The sequence below is a fragment of the Leucopleurus acutus genome (genome assembly GCF_964270905.1).
Source record: "Leucopleurus acutus genome assembly, chromosome: 14".
In the NCBI taxonomy this organism is placed as follows: domain Eukaryota; kingdom Metazoa; phylum Chordata; class Mammalia; order Artiodactyla; family Delphinidae; genus Leucopleurus; species Leucopleurus acutus.
This window is the reverse complement of record NC_139156.1, coordinates 856,482-876,652: the sequence shown is the minus strand read 5'-3', so window position 1 is coordinate 876,652 and position 20,171 is coordinate 856,482. Positions and strand designations below refer to the sequence as shown.

The following is a 20,171-nucleotide window of genomic DNA, read 5'->3' as shown; positions in this document are numbered from 1 at the left end:
ACCTTCACGCGAGACGCCCACAGCAGGATGGATGTGCTGCTCCGGCCTCGGCCCCCAAATCCATCGCATCCTTGATCAACCACCAGCCTTGTTCCCATCTGACAGAAATTTAATTCAAGCTGGCTCTGAAAATAATTATTGTATTTTAAGAGTAGTAATCATTGGCTGGGACATGATTGAATGTGTCCATGCCTATTGACTTTTTCTATGATTTATAGCTTTGTTTAGTCGATATTCCCATCGAAATTGTATAATTAATTATAAGTGTGGCTGTCAGGGCTGCAGGATGGAGTGCCCTGGTGAGGATTTGGAGAGATTAAATTTTCTGCGGCTGTCCCAGGGCAGGGCGCGTGAGTTTCCACCGCGCTCGGCCTGTTGGATAGAGATGTTTTCTGGGTGTGTAGCAACTGCTCCAGCTCGGGGCGCATCGATTTTCCGGCTCTTTCCCTTTATCAGCGCAGCGTCTCTGCAGTAACTGAGGAATGTGTGCAGCCGGGACAGCGCCTGACAGATACGTACGATCAGCTGCCGCTTAATCATTGTCTACACACGCCCTGCTCTGTTTTTCACTTTGTAATCAAGAAGAATGTTAAAGATACATGTGAAATTGGTTGCCACTTTGTGAAAAATCTCAGAGAGATACAGATTACCCTTTCAACAGAAATGCACTGTCATTTCTAATCAGAAACACCTCACACTGGCCTCCTGTGGCAGCAGCCGTGGCTCCATCCCCCATCATTCCCGTGGACTCAGGGCGTGGAGCCGTGGGGGCCATGGGGCAGCAGGAACAAAACACAGCCCCGGGTACAAAGCATGTAGGAAGCACTCCACAGTAGACAGAGTCCACAGACATCAGATAACTGAATACTTGATAAAAATTATAAGATGAGATTTAAAGGTATTGAAAACATGAAAGCATCAGAAACATAAACAGATACCATACCCGGAAAAAAGCAGGCAGATTAAAAGATATGAGAAGTGCTAGCAGCGGTCACTGAGGTGGAAGTCTCCACAGGTGAGTTAAGTGTCAGGACGGACGCAGCCGGACAGCGGAGCTGAGACCCCAGCACGGCGCGCAGACCTCACAGGTCGCTGGGAGGCAGCGCCTGGAGGCTCAAGGCGGGGCCGGAAGGCCTGGTCCTCAGGAGCTCGGCGAGTCCTGAGCCGAACGCCAAACGCGAAGATGGAGAGCAGCCCGAGCGCCAGGGCCCCACAGGACGGACGCGGGCAGCGGGCCTTGTGGGAGCGACAGCCGCCGCCAACCGAGGGATCGGCGGGAGGCCCCGCGGAGGGGCCGGAGCAGCGGCACTGAGCGAGCGTGCGGGCTCTGCGGACACGTGTGTGCCCGTCACGCACAGGACGGGGCTCTGCGGACACGCGTGTGCCCGTTGCGCACAGGACGGGGCGGCGAGCCCATCGGGACGCCTCGCGGACTTACTGTGTCCAGGATGTTCCTCTTCTTCTCCCAAGAGTCTGAGTTAAACTTGGGAGAAGCTGAAAGGCTTGGCAGCTCTCGGTGGGCGAGGCTCGGGCCGCTCGCCGCCTGCAGGTTCCCAGGTGCTGGACCGAGTCCTCTGGGGGGAGGAGGCCAGTCGTCAGGGGTGCCGTGGATGCACCTTTCCTGACGGTCGCGGCTGCCTGCAGCCGCCACGCAGCATCACGGCTGTCTTCCCGTCTGACCTGCGAAGGCCAGGAATTCACGCTTGGAGCGTTGTGGATGAGACATGCTCGCCGGCCTCCGCGGGGGGGTGTGTACCTGCGAGTGTGATGCGAGGGCATCTCTAGGCCCACATGCGTGCAAACACGTGTAAGCACAGGACTGGTCCAGGCCTCACGCTCATGCTTCACCCCCCCACACACACACCGTTCTCCTCCATCCCCGGCACCCCTGAGGCGCTAACTCTGCAGCCTTCCGGAAGCTGTTTGGCCTGGGCTGCTCCCTGGAAGTGGGGTGTGTTTCTCCTCGATGCAGAGGCAGGGGCCACTGGGGCCGGGAAGCTGAGGGGCTCGGCCACCCCCCCATGCCCGCCCCCGCCCTTCCCCTCCCGCACCCACAGCTCCTGCCCTGTCCCTCCCCTCCCCCATCCCAAAACCCTTCCCCCACCCCATGCCCCTCCCCATCCTGCATCCCCTCTCCTGGCCCTGCACCCCTAGGGCCCCTGGCATGGCCGCCAGGGGGTGCTGAGTGGGGTGAGGTTTGCCATGGGTGCTTCTTCGCAGCAGATACGGGCTCACGAGTGTCACCTGTGGGGTCCAGTATCCAAGCCTCGCCAGGCAGGGTCCGAGGCTCTTTGTGCCCCCGTCTCTGGGTGTCCAGGATGCTGCAGGACCCTGTGTGAGACGGAAATCAGGCAGCTGTGTCTGAAGTGGCCCCGTTTATGCAAAAGGAGCTTTGGTTTATCCCCCCACGCAGACCACAGACGCCATCAAGGGCTCCTGCCGGGGGAGGTGTCAGCTCTGCCTCCCTCTGACCGGCCGATGGCTGGCCTGGTGCACGCAGGCTCAGCAGCGAGGGCCACGTGCAGGTGGCTTAGGTAGCAGCCTGGCGCCCGGTAATTGCTGTGTGCACGGCACCGCTAACTGCACGCTCTGGGAGTGATGGGTGAGGTAGCAGAGGGAGAGGACGGGTGTGGCCTCGGGCTCCCGCACAGCTGCAGGGCACGTGAGTGATGACCGCGTCCCCAGGGTGTGTGTGGCCATGGTGGCCAGACACTGCCAGTGCCCTTCCCTCCTGGGGGCACGGTGCCCCGTGGGGTGTGGCTCTGAAGGGTCCCTCAGGGCCAGGTCTTATTTTTTATCTTCCTGTGTGAGGTCAGTGCTCTTACTCTTTTGACTTAGTTTGGGCAAAACGGTGTCCCCCCTGCTGGACACTGCCTGAGGGCACCTCGGAGGCGACGCCAGCGCCCACGGCGGCTGCACCGCGTGGTCTCAGCAGGGCAAGGTGGCCCTACGTGGCCAATCAGCACAGGTAGTGTGGGTCCAGCGCCGGCGGCAGAGGGGCTGAGTCCGGAGCAGGGCTCGCACAGGAGGGCCTGCAGGGTGCCCCGGGTCTCTCGGGCCACACGCCCGGGGGGCCCGCCCTCGGGAGGCCTGCACGCGGCCCGGGTGATGTGCAGGGCAGGTGCTGGAGCGACACCTGTTTCCCGGAAGTTGCAGGTCCCTGCTGCAGACAGACCCTCCCCCAGGGCTTCTTGGTGCCCCTGGGAGGCAAACCAAAGTGACCCTATATTTTTTTCTGTTTCTTTCCTGCAGCTCTTAGAATTTGACAAAGAGCTGTCTGTCTTTAAGGACAGACTGTATGAACTGGACATCTCGTTCCCTCCCAGGTAAGGACCGCCGCTCGCTGGGCCAGCAGGTAACTGTCCTCCTGTCCGTGCATCTGCCTGTGCCCACCTGTGCCTCCTCCCCCTCCCCCACCCCCACTGAGCACAGCAGGGGTCTGTCCGCTCCTTTCTCCCAACATGGCCTCCCAGATTAGCCCACGAGGGGCCCACACAGGCAGCTCTGTGTTCTGGATCTTTCTGGAACCGCCGTGGCGCGGGTTTTGGTTTGGTTTGTCCGTGTTTGTCTTTCTCGGGTATGTAAGCTTTTGCTGGGTTTGCTCTGGTGTTCCCAGAGCCTTGAAATCTGCAGGAATAACAGTGCGTTCCCTCCCGACCAGCCCGGGCTGCAGAGGGCCGGGGTGGGGGGAGAGAGACGATTACGAAGTGGCCAGGACACCGGGTGGGCGCTCGGCCCGCGGGCCCGTCTGGAAAGACACGGATGCCCCATCCCGGGCTTCTCCCGCCCATCTCTCTCCTTTCATAGATTCCAAGTACGAATTCTTATCACTTGGGAGAAAGTGGCCCTTGGGCAGGTTCAGGGAAGCTTTCTCAGGTAGACGGGACCTGGTGAGCAACTGGGGCCGAGAGCGCCGCCTGGCCCCCCCTCGTCTGCGTCGGGCCTGGCAGTAAACGCGTCAGATCCACGTCAGAGGAACGGTTGGCCTCAGAACGCGCTGGGGAGCCAGGTCCTCTCAGGCTCCCTCTGAAGGTCACCCCCTGCTTCCTGGGCCACACTCCAGTGGTCAAACGTGTGCAGGCTTGAAGGGCCCCCCACCATCCACTGGACATGGGACTCGCTACGGGTCCAGGCTCTGGCCAAGCCGGCCAGGCGCTCGCAGTTCAGGGTCGGCGCCCAGACCAGCGGTGCGAGGTTCAGGGGCCAGAGAAGCAGGGACCTGGGCCCTTGGGGTGCCTGGTGAGCCCCCAGCAGCGGCTCCAACACCTGTGAACTCGTGACTCAGCGTTTCAGGACCAGAAGGGCGGCCCTCAGCAATGCCGTCCAGGTGCTGACCACCACGTTGCCCTCAGTCTCTGACGCTACTTTAAACGTACACATCACGTGCGGTGAACCGTGCTCCCAGGGGCAGCTGAAGTCGAAAGACGTCCCGAGGGACTTGTTCAGCCGCGCCTCCTGAGGGTAGTGCCGGGGTCTGGAGCGCCCCTCCCGCTTGACCGGGGTCCAGCGCCTCTCTCAGGGCTGTGGAGCCGGCCAGGAGGGAGGGGGCCTGGGGCTGCCAAAGGCATAGCCCTGTGGACGTGTGCCCTGAGCTGGCGTCAGCCCCTCGAGCGTCTCCCAAAGGCCGCAGCCTTGAAGGTCACCCAGGTGCGAGGCGCAGAAGATGCAGGCAGGACCGGCCACAGGACCTCATGGTCCGTGCTCAGGTGGCCGAGGGACGAGCCCCCACCCCTAGGCAGCAGAGAGACTGGCACGTCCAGAGTCGGGAGGGACAGGGCTGCGTGGTCCAGCCAGGCCCCGGCTGGCGGTCTCCGGGAAGCAAGGGCCGTCCCCCTGGAAGGGACGTCCCCCCCCAGGCCGTCATGCCTGTCCTCACCCAGCTTTCCTCTCTGTGAGGCCTGTTTTCTCCAGCTTGTCAGCCGGGGAATTAGCCATGGGCATCCCTGGTGCCAGCGGGCAGTGCCGCGGGCGCAGGGTGTCCCGAGCAGCATCCTCTGGCCGTCGCACCTGGTTTACAGAACCTTTCTGCGCCTTTTGCCTTTGTTATCCAAGCAGTGGACTCACCGCAAACTGGCTGCGGAGTCCTGTTCCCCGTTCTGGTGGAGGCGAGCTCTCAGCTGCTGGGGGCCGGGGCTGGGGGCGGGGTCAGTGCAGAGCCTGGAGTGGAGGCCACCGGGGCCCCCGTGGCTCCAGGCTGTGGCTAATCGCATACCCGGGACAGTCCTCAGAGATGCTCGAGCAGACAGGTCTCCTAAGGAGAGCGAGGGAGCGGGGGCGAGTTTCTCGAGCAGAGGCGTTCGTGACTGTTCTCCGCGGGCTCACAGAACGCCACTCCTAATGGACTGTAACTCAGTGCTGTGTGTCACTTTGCTGGAAGAGGTGCTAATATTTCAGGCGTTTGTAGAGCCTTCAATTCTCGTTCTTCTCAGCCTCGGGGACAGTTTTGCACCTTCGTGAGGGACAACCACGAAGTGACCGGCGGGGTGGGGTAGAGGCAGGGAGCGCGGCCAGGCCAGGCTAGTGGGCGCACGGGGTGCCCGCCATAAAGACCCTCCGGGGCCCACCCTGCGCTCCAGATGATGCCCGCCAACCCCAAGTGGCCAGGGACGGCACTCGGGACCAGGCCAAATGAAGGCCTTTAAGGCCACGTGGTGTTTCCACGTGCTGGTGACGTAAAAGGCTATAAGTTCATGCTCAGAATAACTGGTGGGCAAAGAGTGTGACGCTGGCGCTGGCATGAGCCGTGCCCACCTGGTCTGTCTGTGTGACCGGCCTCGAGGCCGGTTGTTTGCAGTGGACGAGGCGACAGTCAGCTTTCCGCGTCCTGCGTTGTCATCCTGTCCACCCTCCCTGCTCTCCGGCCCAGCGTCCGCTTGCAGCTCCCACTCTCAACCCGGATTTGGGCCGATCGCGGGAGCCCCCCTTTCCTCTCCCCAGGATGGCCCGGCGTGAGTGGCAGTGCTTTGGGACGCCCCAGAGGTGACCACCAAAGCCTGCCCTGTGCAACCAGCAGGGAGTTTCTAACGTAGAGTGTCTTTCTGAGTTACTGTCGTTGGTTTTAAAATAAAGAGATCAAAGTATGAATATGAGATGGCTTAGCTGCCTTTTCCACTAATGTGGTGGCAGCAGGCTTCCCGTGGTGTGGAATCCTCCCGCGGCCCTGCACGCAGCCCTGCCCTGGACCCAAGTCCCTGTGGAGCGCTGCTGCCCACCTGCGCCCTCAGAACCGCCCCCGCCGCAGGAAGCCTCCCGTCACTGAGGCTAGAGAATTCCCAGAGGTGGCGGGATGCGCCCCACACGCTCCCCTCTCGTCCCACTGACTCCTGAACTGTGTCTCCCAGGCCTGAGATTCAATCAAGGAAGCATTCGCGTGGCTTTGCCTGGGTGGGGCTGAGGAGGGGACCGCCCCCAACACCATGACAACAGCAAGCAGCGTCTCCGTGTAATCGCAAACATAGAGCTTACCTTCCAGCCTCTGACAGGGTCTCGGGGCCCCTGGGGGTCCACACGTCACGGCCGAGAACTCCCCAAACCTGGAAGTAACCAAAACGCCGCCTTTAGCGGATAGATGTCGGCCGCTGAAGCGGCCGGACCGCTGCTCCCCGCGGACCTGGGAGCAGCGGGAACCAAGGGGCCGGGCGCTGCTGTCTGTGGCGCGGGAGCCGCCGGGGGGTGGAGGGGTGCTGCGGCCCCTGCGCTTGTGGCCCTGCGTGACACGTGTGCCTCAGAGTGAAGCTGACCGGGGAGGTGGACAGACGCACAGTCAGAGTACACACCTCGCCAGAGAAAAGTCACACCTTCCCAAGGATGGACAAAAACGCTCCACGGTGGGAAAGAGGTTTTTACTGGGCAAGTTACTTACAGAAAAAGATCCAGTGAGAGCTTTCGAAAAAGACAAAAATATACACAACACAGGGATGAAATATATCACACGGCAAAAATATACACAACACGGGGATGAAATATACCACACGGCAAAAATATATACAACACGGGGATGAAATATATCACACGGCAAAAATATACACAACACGGGGATGAAATACACCACACGGCAAAAATATACACAACACGGGGATGAAATATACCACACGGCAAAAATATACACAACACGGGGATGAAATATACCACACGGCAAAAATATACACAACACGGGGATGAAATATACCACACGGCAAAAATATACACAACACGGGGATAACATATATCACACGGCTCTGGCCAGAGGAGGCCGTCTCTCTTCAGTGGATACATTTATTTTTATATTAAAGATTTGGAGGCACCTTTCAGACTTCTTTTTGGGCCATAATTCAACTTTGGACCATCTATAGATTCCTGTTTGTAACGATAAATATAAGATGGTGACATTTGGACAAAAAGGCTGAGCTCCCTGCTGTGTGCCCGGCCTGGTTCTTGGGAAGGGAGCCAGGAAGCTTGTCCAGCTGGTCACCGAGCCCCGGGTGGACACGGCCCACACCGAGGCACGGGGGCCAGCGCTGAGGGGCAAAGGGCCAGGGCACCGGTTACTCGGGAAGCCGCCGGTCACCCCACGGGGATGCTGCGGGCACCTGTGTCCACAGAGCCGGGTCAGCTCTGTGGCTCTGATCACGGGCCCCTCCTCCCCACGGCAGTGTGAATGTTATTGCCCAGTTCAGGGGCAGCTTCCTTCCGCCTCCTTTTCTTTCCCAGGAGTCTCAGGTGTTTGAAAACTGAGTTCCTGCGCGGCCACTGCCTGCCGGCCTCTGGGGCTGCCATGCACGGGTGGACGGTCTGCCGATTCGCTGGCCACGCGGGCCCGTCTGCCCTCAGCAGGGCCATGACTTGGGAACACTCACGTTCTCCCCGAGCGAGAAGCCCAGGAGGGTCTCCCCCAGCACCCCCAATTCTCCGCCTCCCGCTTCGGTGAGAACTGGGCCTGTCTGGCCAGGTGCAGGGGCCCCCGCCCCCTCCACCCTCAGGGTCCTCCTGAGCCCGCGTCTCTCGCGCACGGCGGCCGGCCCTGCGGAGTCGGGCGGCCGACACAGTGGGCCTTTGTGCCTCTGCGGCCTGGCTGCTGGCCTCGGGCCCTGGTGCCACCACCCGCCTGCCCGCCGCTCAGATGCAGGCCGAGCCTTGGCAGCGCCCTGGCAAAGGGGCCGCTTGCCCACATCCTGCATCCTGCGGGAAGGAGCCCGAGGCGCTGGGCAGACAGGTGGGCGATTGTTAGCTTTATCGCAGGGCCATTCGTCGTGGCGTCACTCCCCACTGTGCGGGGCCAGGCCAGCGGCTCCGTCCCACGTCCCCGCCCTGCGCAGCGTTTGCTTTCAGATAAGTCCGCGTGTGCAGCGAGCATTAATCATCGGCAGCCCCGGCAGGCAGCGCTGGGCCATCCTCGGAGTGGCCTAGGCAGGGCCCCCCTCTCGGGCCCATGCCGGCCTTGCCCGGCCCGTCTGCACCGGCACCGCCCTGCTCACTCCTGGCCTGGCTCTGGGAGTGGCTGGCCCCTTCCGGGAGTCTGTCCACAGCAAGGGCCCCCGGTCCGTGGGGTGAGGGTGCCGCCCCCAACCGCCCTGCCCGTCCCGGCCAGGGTGCCCCTCACGGCCAGCTTCTTTTGCCCGCTGAATCACACGTGGGCAGGCCCCACGGCAGCAGCAAGGTTGAGGACACGGACTGAAGGCCCGGGGGGAAGCTTGTCACGGCTCCGGGCCTCCCGGGTCCTTCCCTGTTACTCCTCACCAGGCTGACTGTCCCCGTGATGGCCCGTCAGTCAGCTCCTGGTGGTGGATGGGGGTCTGGACTCGGGCCCGGACACCCTGTGACGATGGCTCTGCGGTGTGCGTGGGGACTGTCCGTCACTTACCTGAGTGGGCTTTTCGTGCTGTTTCTAATGCAGGACGCTTGCCCTGGGCAGGTCCCCAGGGGGCTCTGTGGGCATTGGGGCGCAGCCTCAGTGGGACCCCCGATGGCCAGGGCTCCCGAGGGCTTTCCCGTAGCAACAACGTCATAGGTGCAGCTGAGGGTCACGTGGTGGTTCCTGAAGCCCCCGGGACTCGATCCCACTCCCGTCTGCGCTGCGTCTCTGAGGGGTGCTTTGAGCCGGCCCGTTCAGCGCTCCTGGAGCAGCGCGCGTCTGCGCGGCTCCTGCCTGGCAGGGAGCGTGGGCGAGGCCCGGGGTGGCCGGCCCCACCTCCCAGGCCTCCTGCTGGCCGCAGATGTCCCACCGGGTGAGCCTGGCCTGCCCCGCCGCACGGTCAAGGACCAGCTTGGGTGGGCTCAGAGCACACGACCTTCCTAGCCCTGGCCACAGCCCTGCCGGCCGCTCTCTCCCCTGACCTTGGCCTCCAGTGGAGGGGGCTGGGGGCTTGCTCTGTGCTCAGCACATCCTTCTCTGGACACTCAGGGTCGGCCCGTGCGGACCCCGATTCCTGCAGCTTCCGGGAGGATGGGGTGGGCAAGCGTCGCTCCTTCAGGACCACAGCCAAGCTAGGCTGGGACGTGCCTGGACAAGCCCGCCGTTGGCCCCCCTTTTCCCTGAAGGACGTTGTAGGGTGGTCAGCGCTCTGTGCCGTCAGCAAGGGTGATGCTGTTAGAAGCAGAGATCAGGGACGTTATGTTTGGAGCCATGATGCTGCTTTGGGTCTGCAATGAACTAAATTCCTGCAGGGCCTGGGGCCGGAAGTCGCCGTTTCTGGCGAGAGTGTGTGGAACACTCTGGATGATGGAGTAGGCTGAGAGTCATTAACTCAGGTTCTGCGGACCCTGACCACGGGCCACAGAGGGAGGGAGGAGGGCAGAGGCCCCCCGCGAGCAGGTGCCCAGGACAGAGCAGCTCAGGGAGACAGTGGCATTTTTCTCCTCCAGCTGAAAGCACAGGAAAATTTAACAGAGAGTACAGTGCCATTCACAGCAAATACCATGTGGCATTTTGGAGCCAGCCTAAAAAGCACGTTAGACCTTGGCAAGGAAAAACTTTAGACTGTGTTGAAGGCCATAGGAGATGCACCCCGAGAAAGCAGACCCGCCATCCTCATGGGTGTGCAGGGAGCACGGCTGAGGGTCCCCCAAAGCCCGTTAGTTCATTCTGGGTAAATGCACCTGCTGTTAGTTCAGTGCAGCCCAATCAAAATGCCCACGGTGGGCAGTGCAGAGCCCGGAGCCGGAGGTTCCGGTGAGTTCTGGGCCTCAGCCAGGCGGCTAGTGTTGGGGTGTCGGGGGCTCAGCTGGTGGTCACAGGCCCCACCTGCTTCTCGCCATGGCAGTCGGTCTGCTGCGGTGGCCCCATTCCCAAGGGGCCCCAGGCGTCTCCCCGCTGCCGCACCGGGCCGGTGGGCGGGAAGAAGGGCCCGTGCGGCCAGGGCAGTAAGTCAGGGCCAGGCACACACTCCGCCACAGCGAAGGTCCAAAGCCACGGCCCCGGGCACCTGGGCGCTTCCTGAGGTGGGCGCCTCGGTGGGACAAGGGTGTGCGTCAGTCTGGGCCCAGGCGTCCGTAGGCTCCTGGGCAGGTTTTCGTTGGGCTGTAGGCCGCATCCAGAAATAAAACCAAGTTTAATAGACGTGTCCATGTCCTTGGGGAGGGTTCATCTGAAGTGCTGGGGGGGACAGTCCTTTGACTTTATTCTGGAAACTTCCATCTGCCTGTTCTCACCCTGGACAGGCTCGGCCTTTCTGAGGTGCGTGGGGCAGAGCCCACACCGCCCTCCCCCGGGCGCGGAGGAGGGGCTGGAGGAGGGGCCCCGTGGCTGCTGACCGGTGCCTTCCTGTCCTGTCTCCCCAGCTACCCATACAGTGAGGACTCCAGCCAGGGCAGGCAGTACATGAACACCCGGTGCCCCGCCTGGTGTGACCGTGTCCTTATGTCCCCGTCTGCCAAGGAGCTGATTCTGAGGGTAAGTGTGAGGGCTGCGCGGGCCAGAGCCCGGGCGGGTGGGGAGCCTCGGGCCAGGGGACGTGCCCTCCTGCCGGCCCGGATGAGCCCTGACCCCGTTCTCGGGGCTGGGATGGAGCCCGATCTCCAGTGTCTTTCTGGATTCCAAATAGGCATAAACTGTCACCAGTGCTTTAGGAATCGTTTTAGTTTATTGTGTCCTCAGGGGAGTCAATGAGCTCTTGTCTTCGAAAGAGCTTGGGAGCTATGAAGTCCGTCCTTATTTTCCTAAGTTGTAAATCAGAGCCAGAGTCACACTGGGGCTTGAGAAGTTACGGATGCACGGCCAGCACTCAGGAGGCAGCCCCGTGAGACCGGGTGCACGGCCAGCGCTCAGGAGGCAGCCCCGTGCGACCGGGTGCACGGCCAGCGCTCAGGAGGCAGCCCCGTGAGGCCAGGTGCACGGCCAGCGCTCAGGAGGCAGCCCCGTGAGGCCGGGTGCACGGCCAGCGCTCAGGAGGCAGCCCCGTGAGGCCGGGTGCACGGCCAGCGCTCAGGAGGCAGCCCCGTGAGGCCGGGTGCACGGCCAGCGCTCAGGAGGCAGCCCCGTGAGGCCGGGTGCACGGCCAGCGCTCAGGAGGCAGCCCCGTGAGGCCGGGTGCGGAGAGTTTGAGCTTCCTAGAGCTTCTCGATCTCCCGGGGTTTTTCAATGCCCACATTTAACACAAGAGGACTGCTCTAGAGAATCAATATCTGCATTGGTTTTGTCAACCCCATCAGTGAAAAAATATAATAACGAGGTGCATTGATTCATCAGGGCAGCGGTCTGGCCTCTGCGTGATGTGGGCTGCCAGTTAGGAGGGGGCAGGAGGTCCCCACGGCCCAGGCCATCCCCCAACCTCAACCCACTACGTTTTGGGCTCTAGTCACCACCCTCCACAGCCCCCGAGGCTGCTGCAAGGAGCCCTGTCTGCGCCACTGGGCCCCGGGCCCTTTACCCAGAGACGCAGCCGGGAGGGCAGAGCCCCCTTGGCCTGCCGAGGTGCACGCCCGTCCCCCTGCTCAGCAGCCCCTGCAGCCCCCCTCCAGGAGGCCCCGCTGCTGGCCTTTCCGGGGCGGGCCGGCCCTCCACGCTCTGCCTTGAGCCAGAGCCCCCGGGTGCGTGGGGAGGGAGGCCGCTGGGCCCGGGTTGGAGGTGGGGACGCATCGGGTCTGCGGTGAGCTTGCTCTGACGGGGCCTGGGGGCAAGGGCCTGCGCCCGGCTGTGACACACCCGCCCCCAGAGCACATCACAGTGGACAGGCGCTGGCTGGGCTACTCCCACAAGCAGCCTTCCCGAAGGGAGCTGCACGGGACACTGGCCCTGACCACACAGACCCGGGCAAGCATGCCTGGTGCCCGGCCCCGGATGCAGCCCTGCCCTCTCTGCTGGGCCTGCCCTTGGGGCCCTGAGATGCCATGTGAGGACATAGCGGCTCACACCGGCAGGCGAGCTGAGCACAGGGCTGCGTCCAGAGAGGGGGCCTCAGGGGCCTCGGGGCGCAGAGAAGAGGTGAGTGTCCTCTTCCCGGGAAAAAGACATCCTGCGGTAAACCCACCAAGACAGCAGGAGTGCGTAGGATGGTGAGGGGGTTGCCCAGGGCTGCAGACGCGTCCAGCAGAAGGCGGCACTGCAGGCTGTGTTACCTGCGTTCACATCATGGCAGCTTCGGGGCCCGAGATTTGATGCTGCAGACACAGCGGGGACAGAGCTCGGCTGGGTGGCCCAGTGTGGGGAGGGCCCAGCGCCTTCCTTGGGGGGGGGGAGCCCCGGCAGGCCCTCCCCTGGGGGCTGCCCGGCGGGTGGCAGGCGTTACCAGCCCCCTGGCCGTGGCGCGAGCAGCTTCCGCGGCGTCATCCATCATGCCACGCTCGGTCACCTCGGCATCATGTTCCTTCTGCTTCCCGGCCCCGGAACACGGAGGTGGCGGGCGTGCTGATGAACGCGCAGCGAGGTGTGCGGCGCCCGCTAATTTGTTTATCTGTCTCACGATTATGCACTTGGAAATCACAGTTTCATGCTGCCGTTGTAAATTACCACGCTGCGCTTGAGCGTTTCCCCACTCCGGGGAGGTGCTGTGATGGCGAAGGATGCGCAGAGGGTCTGTCTTTATGCCTTCTGGCAGCGACCGTGCTGGAAGGGAAATCTGACCTTAAGCTTCCCGCTGCATTAAAGATGATTCAGTTATAGTCTCAGTCGCTTCAGCTGAGGATGTGAAATCCTGGCCCAGCTGGAGCCACAGCCGACCGACCGCGGGAACACAGCCTTGGCCGCACACCTGGAGTTGAGGTGCCTGTAGGCCGGCAGAGGAGGGAGGGCACCCTGTGCACACAGCCCTGCGTCACTGGGCGCAGACCGCTGGGTGCGGCAGCGTGGCGTTCGGGGAGTCTGTTCTCGTTTGAACAGGGCGTTCTGGGTCACCAACAAATGGCAACAGGGCAAACAGGAACCGGTGAGCTTCCTCAGTGCCGGGGGCACAGCTGGAAAGAAAGCTCACAGCTGCCCCGACTGCGGCGAGCATGGTCAGGGCCCGGCCCAGAGGCAGAGGGGAGCTCGGGCTCCACACCAGCGGCCCGTGTCGTCACCTCCCAAGGCCGGAGCCCTCCCACCTGGGACAGCTGGGTGCCGAGGTGCTGCCCGGACTGCCCGGACCTCCCTCCTAGGGTCCAGAGGCACACTGGCGGCTCTGAGCCGGCCGGAGCCCCACGGAGACGTGGGCGGGGTGGCCACGGGCGGAGCATCGCTGGGCTGCCTCCCGCTCGCTGCTCTCCCAGGAAACCCCACCATTTCCGCCTCCCATGCCTCTCCCTCTGTTTGCTTTTCCCAGTCGGAGAGCGAGGAGAAGGTTGTCACCTACGACCACATCGGGCCCAGTGTCTGCATGGGAGACCACAAGGTGACAGAGCCGTGCCGCGGTCTGGGGGCTGGGCCCGAGGGGCGGGCCGTGGTGGGCTTTTCAGGCTGGGGGCCGTTTCTGCTTCTACTGCCCCTCTTCTCCGCCTCCTTCGTCTGCTTCACAGAGGAGGCCAAGTTGGTCTGTTTTTATTTAACTTTAATAAAATACCAGAAGGTAGGTAGGTAGGGGCTAGATAGGCAGGTAGATGAGAAGACAGAAGTGACTGGTCACAGTAGGATAAAATGCGCAGTGTTACTGTTTGTAGAAGGAGGCTGTGTCCACCACTGGCTAGTTCTGGGGGCCGTTTCCTGCACTCAAGTACATTCCTGGCTCCTGATGGCGACCGCCCACCACCAGTGCGGGCGGGAGATGGGCGTGTCACCGACCCAGTGCCTCGGGGGAAACACCGAGTATTTGTTCCGGGACTAACTTTGTACGTGTGACTGGCCCGGGCCCCTCCGAGGGGCGTGTGGTGACGGGTCGTGTGTCACCATCAGCCACGTGAGAGACGTTCACCGTTTCCCATTTTCAGGGCCTCTGGGCGGGTCGCCCACACTGCCCAGTGGGCCGGATCCCAGGACGGGCTCTGTCCTTCCCCGTGTTCTTTGGGCCTGAAATCAGCTCTCACGTTGTCTTTATCTGGAAACAACACCGTCTTTAGAGAACGCGAAGGCCCTTTGCCTCTAGCCTCTGGTCGCCCAGTCCCACCAGCTCCTCGGGAACTGGGGCCCGGCGCTGGGCCTGCGGGCCGCGGCCGGGAAGCCCGGGAGCGGGGTCTGGGCGCCCGGTTCTGACAGCCTCTCTTCTCCCGCTGCAGCCCGTGTTCCTGGCCTTCCGCATGGCGCCCGGGGCAGGTAAACCTCACGCACGTGTGCACAAGTGTTGTGTGGTGCAGTGAACTGGTGGTAAATATGCCTCCTCCCTCGAGTTCACCTTTCTGAGCTTTTTGTGGTGTGTCTGTCCCCTTAACAAATGGCTGATTCCACGGCAGGGAAGCGATGCCAGCGCCACGAGGGGACCCCCGGCGAGACCTCCCTGCAGCACGAGGAGCCACGTGCTCCCACAGCTGCATCGACAGACCCGCCTGAGCGCCACTGCTAGACGGCCGGCCCCACACGTCGCTTCAGCCCGGACGGCGCTCCGGACAAGCCTCACATACCTCACTGTCGTGTCTGCTCGTGTGACATCAAGTAGAAACATTGGGATTTTTTAAATAAGTCACAGTCCTGTTGCCAAAACTCTAATAGACAGCAAAGAGATTCTGCATTTTAGACTTCACGGTTTTCGATTTTTAATCATTGTCAGCGTGGAGGAGCTTCTCCGGCGTAGAAACCCCACAGGGCTCGGAGTCCCCTCCGTGGCGGCGCGGCCGGCGCTCTGCCGGCCGGCGGCGTGGCCTCGCTCTCACTTCTGGGGGCCCCTGTTCCCTGTTAGTCACATGGTTTCTGAATCACACTGCGGCTGCTTTCCATTTTTATATATATAAATATATATAAATATATACTTTTTAAAAATAATTTATAAACCTTACCAAAACTTACGCTAAATATACTTTCCAGTATGAACGCTTGAGTGTCATATCAGCAGGTAGAATTGGCGTCTAGGGGTTTGGTTACATGCACGTCAACACACAAAGCTATAAAACAAGTACTACGACCCAGCAGAGACGTCAGGGGTCAGACCGACCACAGCACGTCCATACGAGCAGCTGGAGACTCCTAGGCCTTTTTCTGTCTCATATTAAGAACTGAATGTGAAGTTTATAGCTCGCTCGGGTGTACCTTTTAAGAATTTTGTAAACCGTTTTGTCTGTCTTTTGTTACCGTTCTATGGTGCCAAGTATTCTACATAAAACAATAATATCATGGGAGAAATAAAAATAGCTAGTCTGCTTCCGATAGAAACTGCTTGTAACGTGTGTATAAACATATCCAGAGAAACAAGCTGTACGCGTCCTTGGACGCTGAACCTCTAACGACCTGTCGTAACCCTGCTGCACATACTTGCTCCTGGCACCCGGCGGAGCCGTGAGAGGTGGTCCCAGGGCCCATGGATGAAACACAAACGAATGTTCTATTAACTTGTTTAACACTACAGAACTCCTGGGCTGGGTGAAGGCGCTGGGTAGAAGCTTGCTTTAGATAAATAAATCACAACCGCTGCAAGTGAGCTGGCGTCCACGTGCCGAACCTGTGTCCTTGACCGTACCGTCGGGGTCTGTGTCGAGCTGTGGTCGCCCTGCTCTGCCCGACTCACGGCGATTCTGTGCAGCGGGGTTTCAGCTGTTGGTCACTCAGGAGGCCTTTGGAAATGACCGCTCCGGTCCCTAAGCAATAAAATCGATCGTGGTGAAAATATCCCGTCTGCTTTGCGTTTCCTCCTCCCGTGCGCCGGCCCGTTGTAGCCTGCGGTGCAGGCTACGCTCGTGGCTCTCGGCGGTCCTGGACTCCACTGTCGGATGCTGTTACGGAGCTGAGCTCTGGCGTGAGCGCAGAAAGATCATCTTTCGGATTTTACTGCAGAGGTTACTGCTGGGACTTACCCCTCAGCGTTGTTTAAATGAGATTACATAAATGTGTTGCTTTCCTCAAACTTTAAAACTGGAGATTCCTTTGCTCTTGAGCTGAAAGAAGAGTTCACTCACATAAATTTTGAAAAAAAATTAATGCTCCCTTAGAAAACCAGCCAGTGAAAAACGTCTGTTTTTTAAATTGATGCAGCCATGTAGCAAAAAACACCCGAAAAACCAAACTTCAGCCTTTGACATTTCTCTTTAACATTTTCAGTAATGCCTTCCAAGAAGAATCTTTCTTACAGTAATACAACCCTTTATATTCAGTTTTTAAAATTAACACAACAGTTATGCAGCCACGTGGAGCGTCCAGAGTCTGCACGGATGGGGTGGCCTTCTGTGAACCAGAGCAGACGCTGTTAGCTGGAATCCTGGCCCTTGGATTCCGGGGTGAGGGACAGGCCAGAGAGAGGGCTTCCGGGACCTCCGCGGGGCTGGGGGGCTGGGTCGGTCTGGCCGATCCAGGGAGGTGCCCCGGGTGGAGGCCGGAGGTGCCCAGGAGGAGGACAAGGTCCAAGCACTGGCCAGACGTGCTTCCCCCGCATCCCAGGGTCAAACGGGCAAAGAAAACTCCAGGGCCCCTGAGAGAACTGACGCCGGGGCAGCAAAATTATCTTGGATTTCTCTTTGTAGTCCCGGTTTGAATTAAACCCCGCTTTCTACCGATGAAAACAATCTATTAAACCGCAGGAGAAGTGCTACGGTGCTGATGAATTTAAAACCTGATTTACTTCAAATTATGTAGCTACTAAGGCTGGGCACGTTCCAACCTACATAATCATGGCAAAGCACGTCAGCAGGACAGCAGGAGCTAGGGCCCAGCGGCGCCCCTCACCGCCCCCGCACCCACCAAAGGGGAAAGGCGCCACTCCGGGTGGGGTGGGGCAGGAGCGGGGGTTCGCCTGCCCTTTCCGGCAACCCCAAATGTGTCTAAATCTGCCCACACCTCATCCACCTAAGCCTCCAGAGCCCTGGGGAGGGCGCCCCGGGCTGGCGCCGGTGCAGTTGCGGGGAGGGACGGAACAAGGGGTCCTACCTGCTGCCCCGCGCGAGCCACAGCTGCCTGCGCCTGAGGAGCCGCCGCCGAGCGCCCAGCGCCCCGCTCCATCCCCCCGCCGTCGGCTCCGCTCCCGCTCGCTGAGTCCTGGCTCTTCCCGGCCCTCGGCCCCGGGCGGCCCCTTCCCTTGGCCGGCAGCCCGAGGGTTCTCGGGCGGGGCCGCCTTACCCGCGCCGGGCCTCGCGGTGCCCTCGGTCCTGCGAGCTGCTGCCGCCCGGGCAACCCGGGGCGCGAGGCGACCGGGACTCCATCGCACCCCGATTCTGAGCCGGACCTGCGCCAGACCCAGGCGCCCCTTCGGCCGAAGGCGCGGACCCCGCGGCATTTGAAGACTGGACAAGGGGACCCGGGACAGAGGGCCCGGCAGAGGCAGAGGGCCGCGCCACCGCGCCTCGCCCGCGGTTTTCGATAAGGAAGAAACACGCGGTGCAGCCTCGGGAGCCACGGCTCCGACGGCGGACGTGTTAAATAATTTATTGATTATACAAAGTGATTCCTCTCAGGACACGCGGCAGCGGCGGTCCCGATCCCGCGCCCACGCCGAGGACAGGGACGCGGGCGCTCTGGGGTCCCCGCACGCCGAGCCCGAGCCAGGCCGCTTTATAACTTATTCTGTAAAAATATATATACACACTCCGGCGCGGGCGGCTGGCGAGGGGCGCCGGCCCGCGTCCCGTACCCTGGTTGTCCGGCCTTGCCGCCGCGTCCTCACGAGGCGTCCCCCGCGCCGCCGCCGCACGGGCTGACCAGCGCCAAGTTCGAGGGTTTGTGCTTCTTGAGCAGCCGCGTGATCTTCTCATCGTCCGAGTTGGGGTCCAGGGGCCGGGTGTACTCGTCGTCGTCCTCCGCGTCCGAGCCGCCCGCCTTCAGCTTCTCGGCGTCCGAGTCCTGCTGCTTCTTAGCCGACGCCATCTCCGCGGCGTGCCGCTTGCGCCACTTTGTCCGCCGGTTCTGGAACCACACCTGGGGTGGAGGATGCCCGTCAGGCGGCGCCTCCCGAAGCACCCGGCCCGCGGCAGCTTGGCCCCTCGGCGGCCCGGCCGGAGACGCCGCCGGCCGCGCGGACGCAGAGGGACGCCCGAGGCCACCCCTCTGCCCGGGCCGGGCCGCAGGGCTGGGCGCCCCCGGGACCGAGGCCAAGGCCGACGGCCGCTCGCAGACCGTTCGCAGGACGCGGGGGAGCGGGTGGGCCTCGGCGCAGCGGGACCCGCGGGGGGCCGCCCAGGCCGCAGACGCCTCACCTTGACTTGGCTCTCGGTCATACCCAGGGAGTAGGCGAGGCGCGCGCGCTCCGGCCCCGCCAGGTACTTGGTCTGCTCGAAAGTCTTCTCCAGCGCGAAGATCTGCTGGCCCGAGAAGGTCGGCCGCGAGTGCTTCTTCTTGCCGTCCTTGTCCAGGACCCCGCTGGCCTGGGCTGCAAAGGAGGGCGGGTGAGCGCGGCCGGCGGCCCCGCGTCCCCGACCGCCCCGCCGCCCCACGCCGAATCCGCGGGTGGGCCACTTACCCGGGCCGGCCAGGCGCGGGTCCCTCCAGGGCGAGCCCTGCACCACGCCAGGCCAGAAGATTGGCGGGCGCCCGGGCAACTCGGCCAGAGGCTTGGGGTAGCCGCGCGCCACGGCGGCCGCGGGCCCGAAGTAGACGCCGGCCGACGAGGCGAGCCCACTGAGACGGGGCAGGCCGCCCAGGAGGCCGCCGCCCGCCGCGCCCACGGGCCGCCCCAGGATGTCGCTGATGCCGTGCGGGGTGCCGAGCGGCAGCTGCGCGCCGAGGCCGCCCAGCGCGGGCGCCTTGAAGCCGGCCGGGCCCTGCAGCGCGTACGGGAACAGCGACGTCTTCATCTCGGCCATGTTGTGTAGCGCGGCCAGCGGCGCACTGCTCAGCACGAACGCGCCCGGGCGGTTAGCGTCCATGGGCGCCGCCGCCGCCGGCCCGGGCGCCCATCCGGGCCCCGCCGCCGCCGCCCGCGCCCGCCGGCCCGGGAAGTTTGCGCGCGACCCCGGCGGGCGCCGGCTGCAGCGGGGGCTCGGGGTGCGGGCGCCGACGGCGCGGATGGCGGGAGCGAGGGAGGGCGGCGGCTCCGGCGCGGGGTGGGCGGCGGCGGGGGTACTCCGCGCTGCGGCGGTGGCGGCTCCGGGGCCGGTCGGAGCGGCGCCGCGCCGCGCGGGCTGGACGCGCTGATAACCGCGGGGCCCCCAGGCGGCGCACGTGCTGATTGGCTGCCGGCGACCGCGGCCCGGCCATTGGCCAGCGCCCCCGCCGTCTGCGCGCGCCCCCGCTGGCCGCGCACTCCATGAAGGGCCCATTAGCCCGGCAGGTGCCTCCCGGGCTGTAAATTTGCCCCCTGATTTATCTCCCTGGGGACGAAATAAATCCCGTTGGATGGGAGTTTAGTTAGGCAAAGGTTTTAGTGGGAAATCAGGAAAAAATACGAGAACATATTTTATCACCGAAAGAATGCAGATTTGAGGATCCACTTGGCACACTCCGTGCGCCCCATTCGGTGAAGAGGCACAGGCGGGAGGACGCGGGGATTCAGCAGGCACCTTCGGGGTCACAGTCCGCGCCCCGCCTTGCGGCTTCCCGGCCGTCCCGGTCTCAGGTTTGAGGGAGGAACGAAAACATTTCCGGGAACATTCTCCTCTGGGATGCAGAAGGGCGGAAGAAGCGGGACGTCAGAGTCCACGGGCCGAATGCTAGACTTGGCCCGCGAGAATCTGCTCTGGTTTCACCAGGCGCCGTGGCGAGGCCTGTCCCGGGGCCA

General features: G+C 62.5%; 2 protein-coding genes across 2 annotated transcripts in view; one reads left to right on the top strand and one right to left on the bottom strand.

Annotated features, from left to right (window-relative positions):
* Positions 1-14,895, top strand: part of INPP5A (inositol polyphosphate-5-phosphatase A) — a 173,641-nt gene extending 158,746 nt beyond the window's left edge. Inside the window, exons 12-16 of the mRNA XM_082853914.1 lie at positions 3,253-3,326; positions 10,756-10,867; positions 13,713-13,781; positions 14,599-14,686; positions 14,773-14,895. Of these exons, the coding sequence (XP_082710040.1) occupies positions 3,253-3,326; positions 10,756-10,867; positions 13,713-13,781; positions 14,599-14,679 (336 nt within the window). The 3' untranslated portion in view covers positions 14,680-14,686; positions 14,773-14,895. The remainder of the gene's footprint in view (positions 1-3,252; positions 3,327-10,755; positions 10,868-13,712; positions 13,782-14,598; positions 14,687-14,772) is intronic.
* A 3,223-nt stretch (positions 14,896-18,118) lies between these two features.
* Positions 18,119-19,320, bottom strand: NKX6-2 (NK6 homeobox 2; the record flags this gene model as incomplete). Its single annotated transcript, XM_082854039.1, has 3 exons — positions 18,119-18,373; positions 18,652-18,824; positions 18,915-19,320. The coding sequence occupies 3 exons, from the start codon at positions 19,318-19,320 to the stop codon at positions 18,119-18,121; spliced, it is 834 nt and encodes a 277-aa protein (XP_082710165.1).
* Positions 19,321-20,171: the final 851 nt, after the last annotated feature.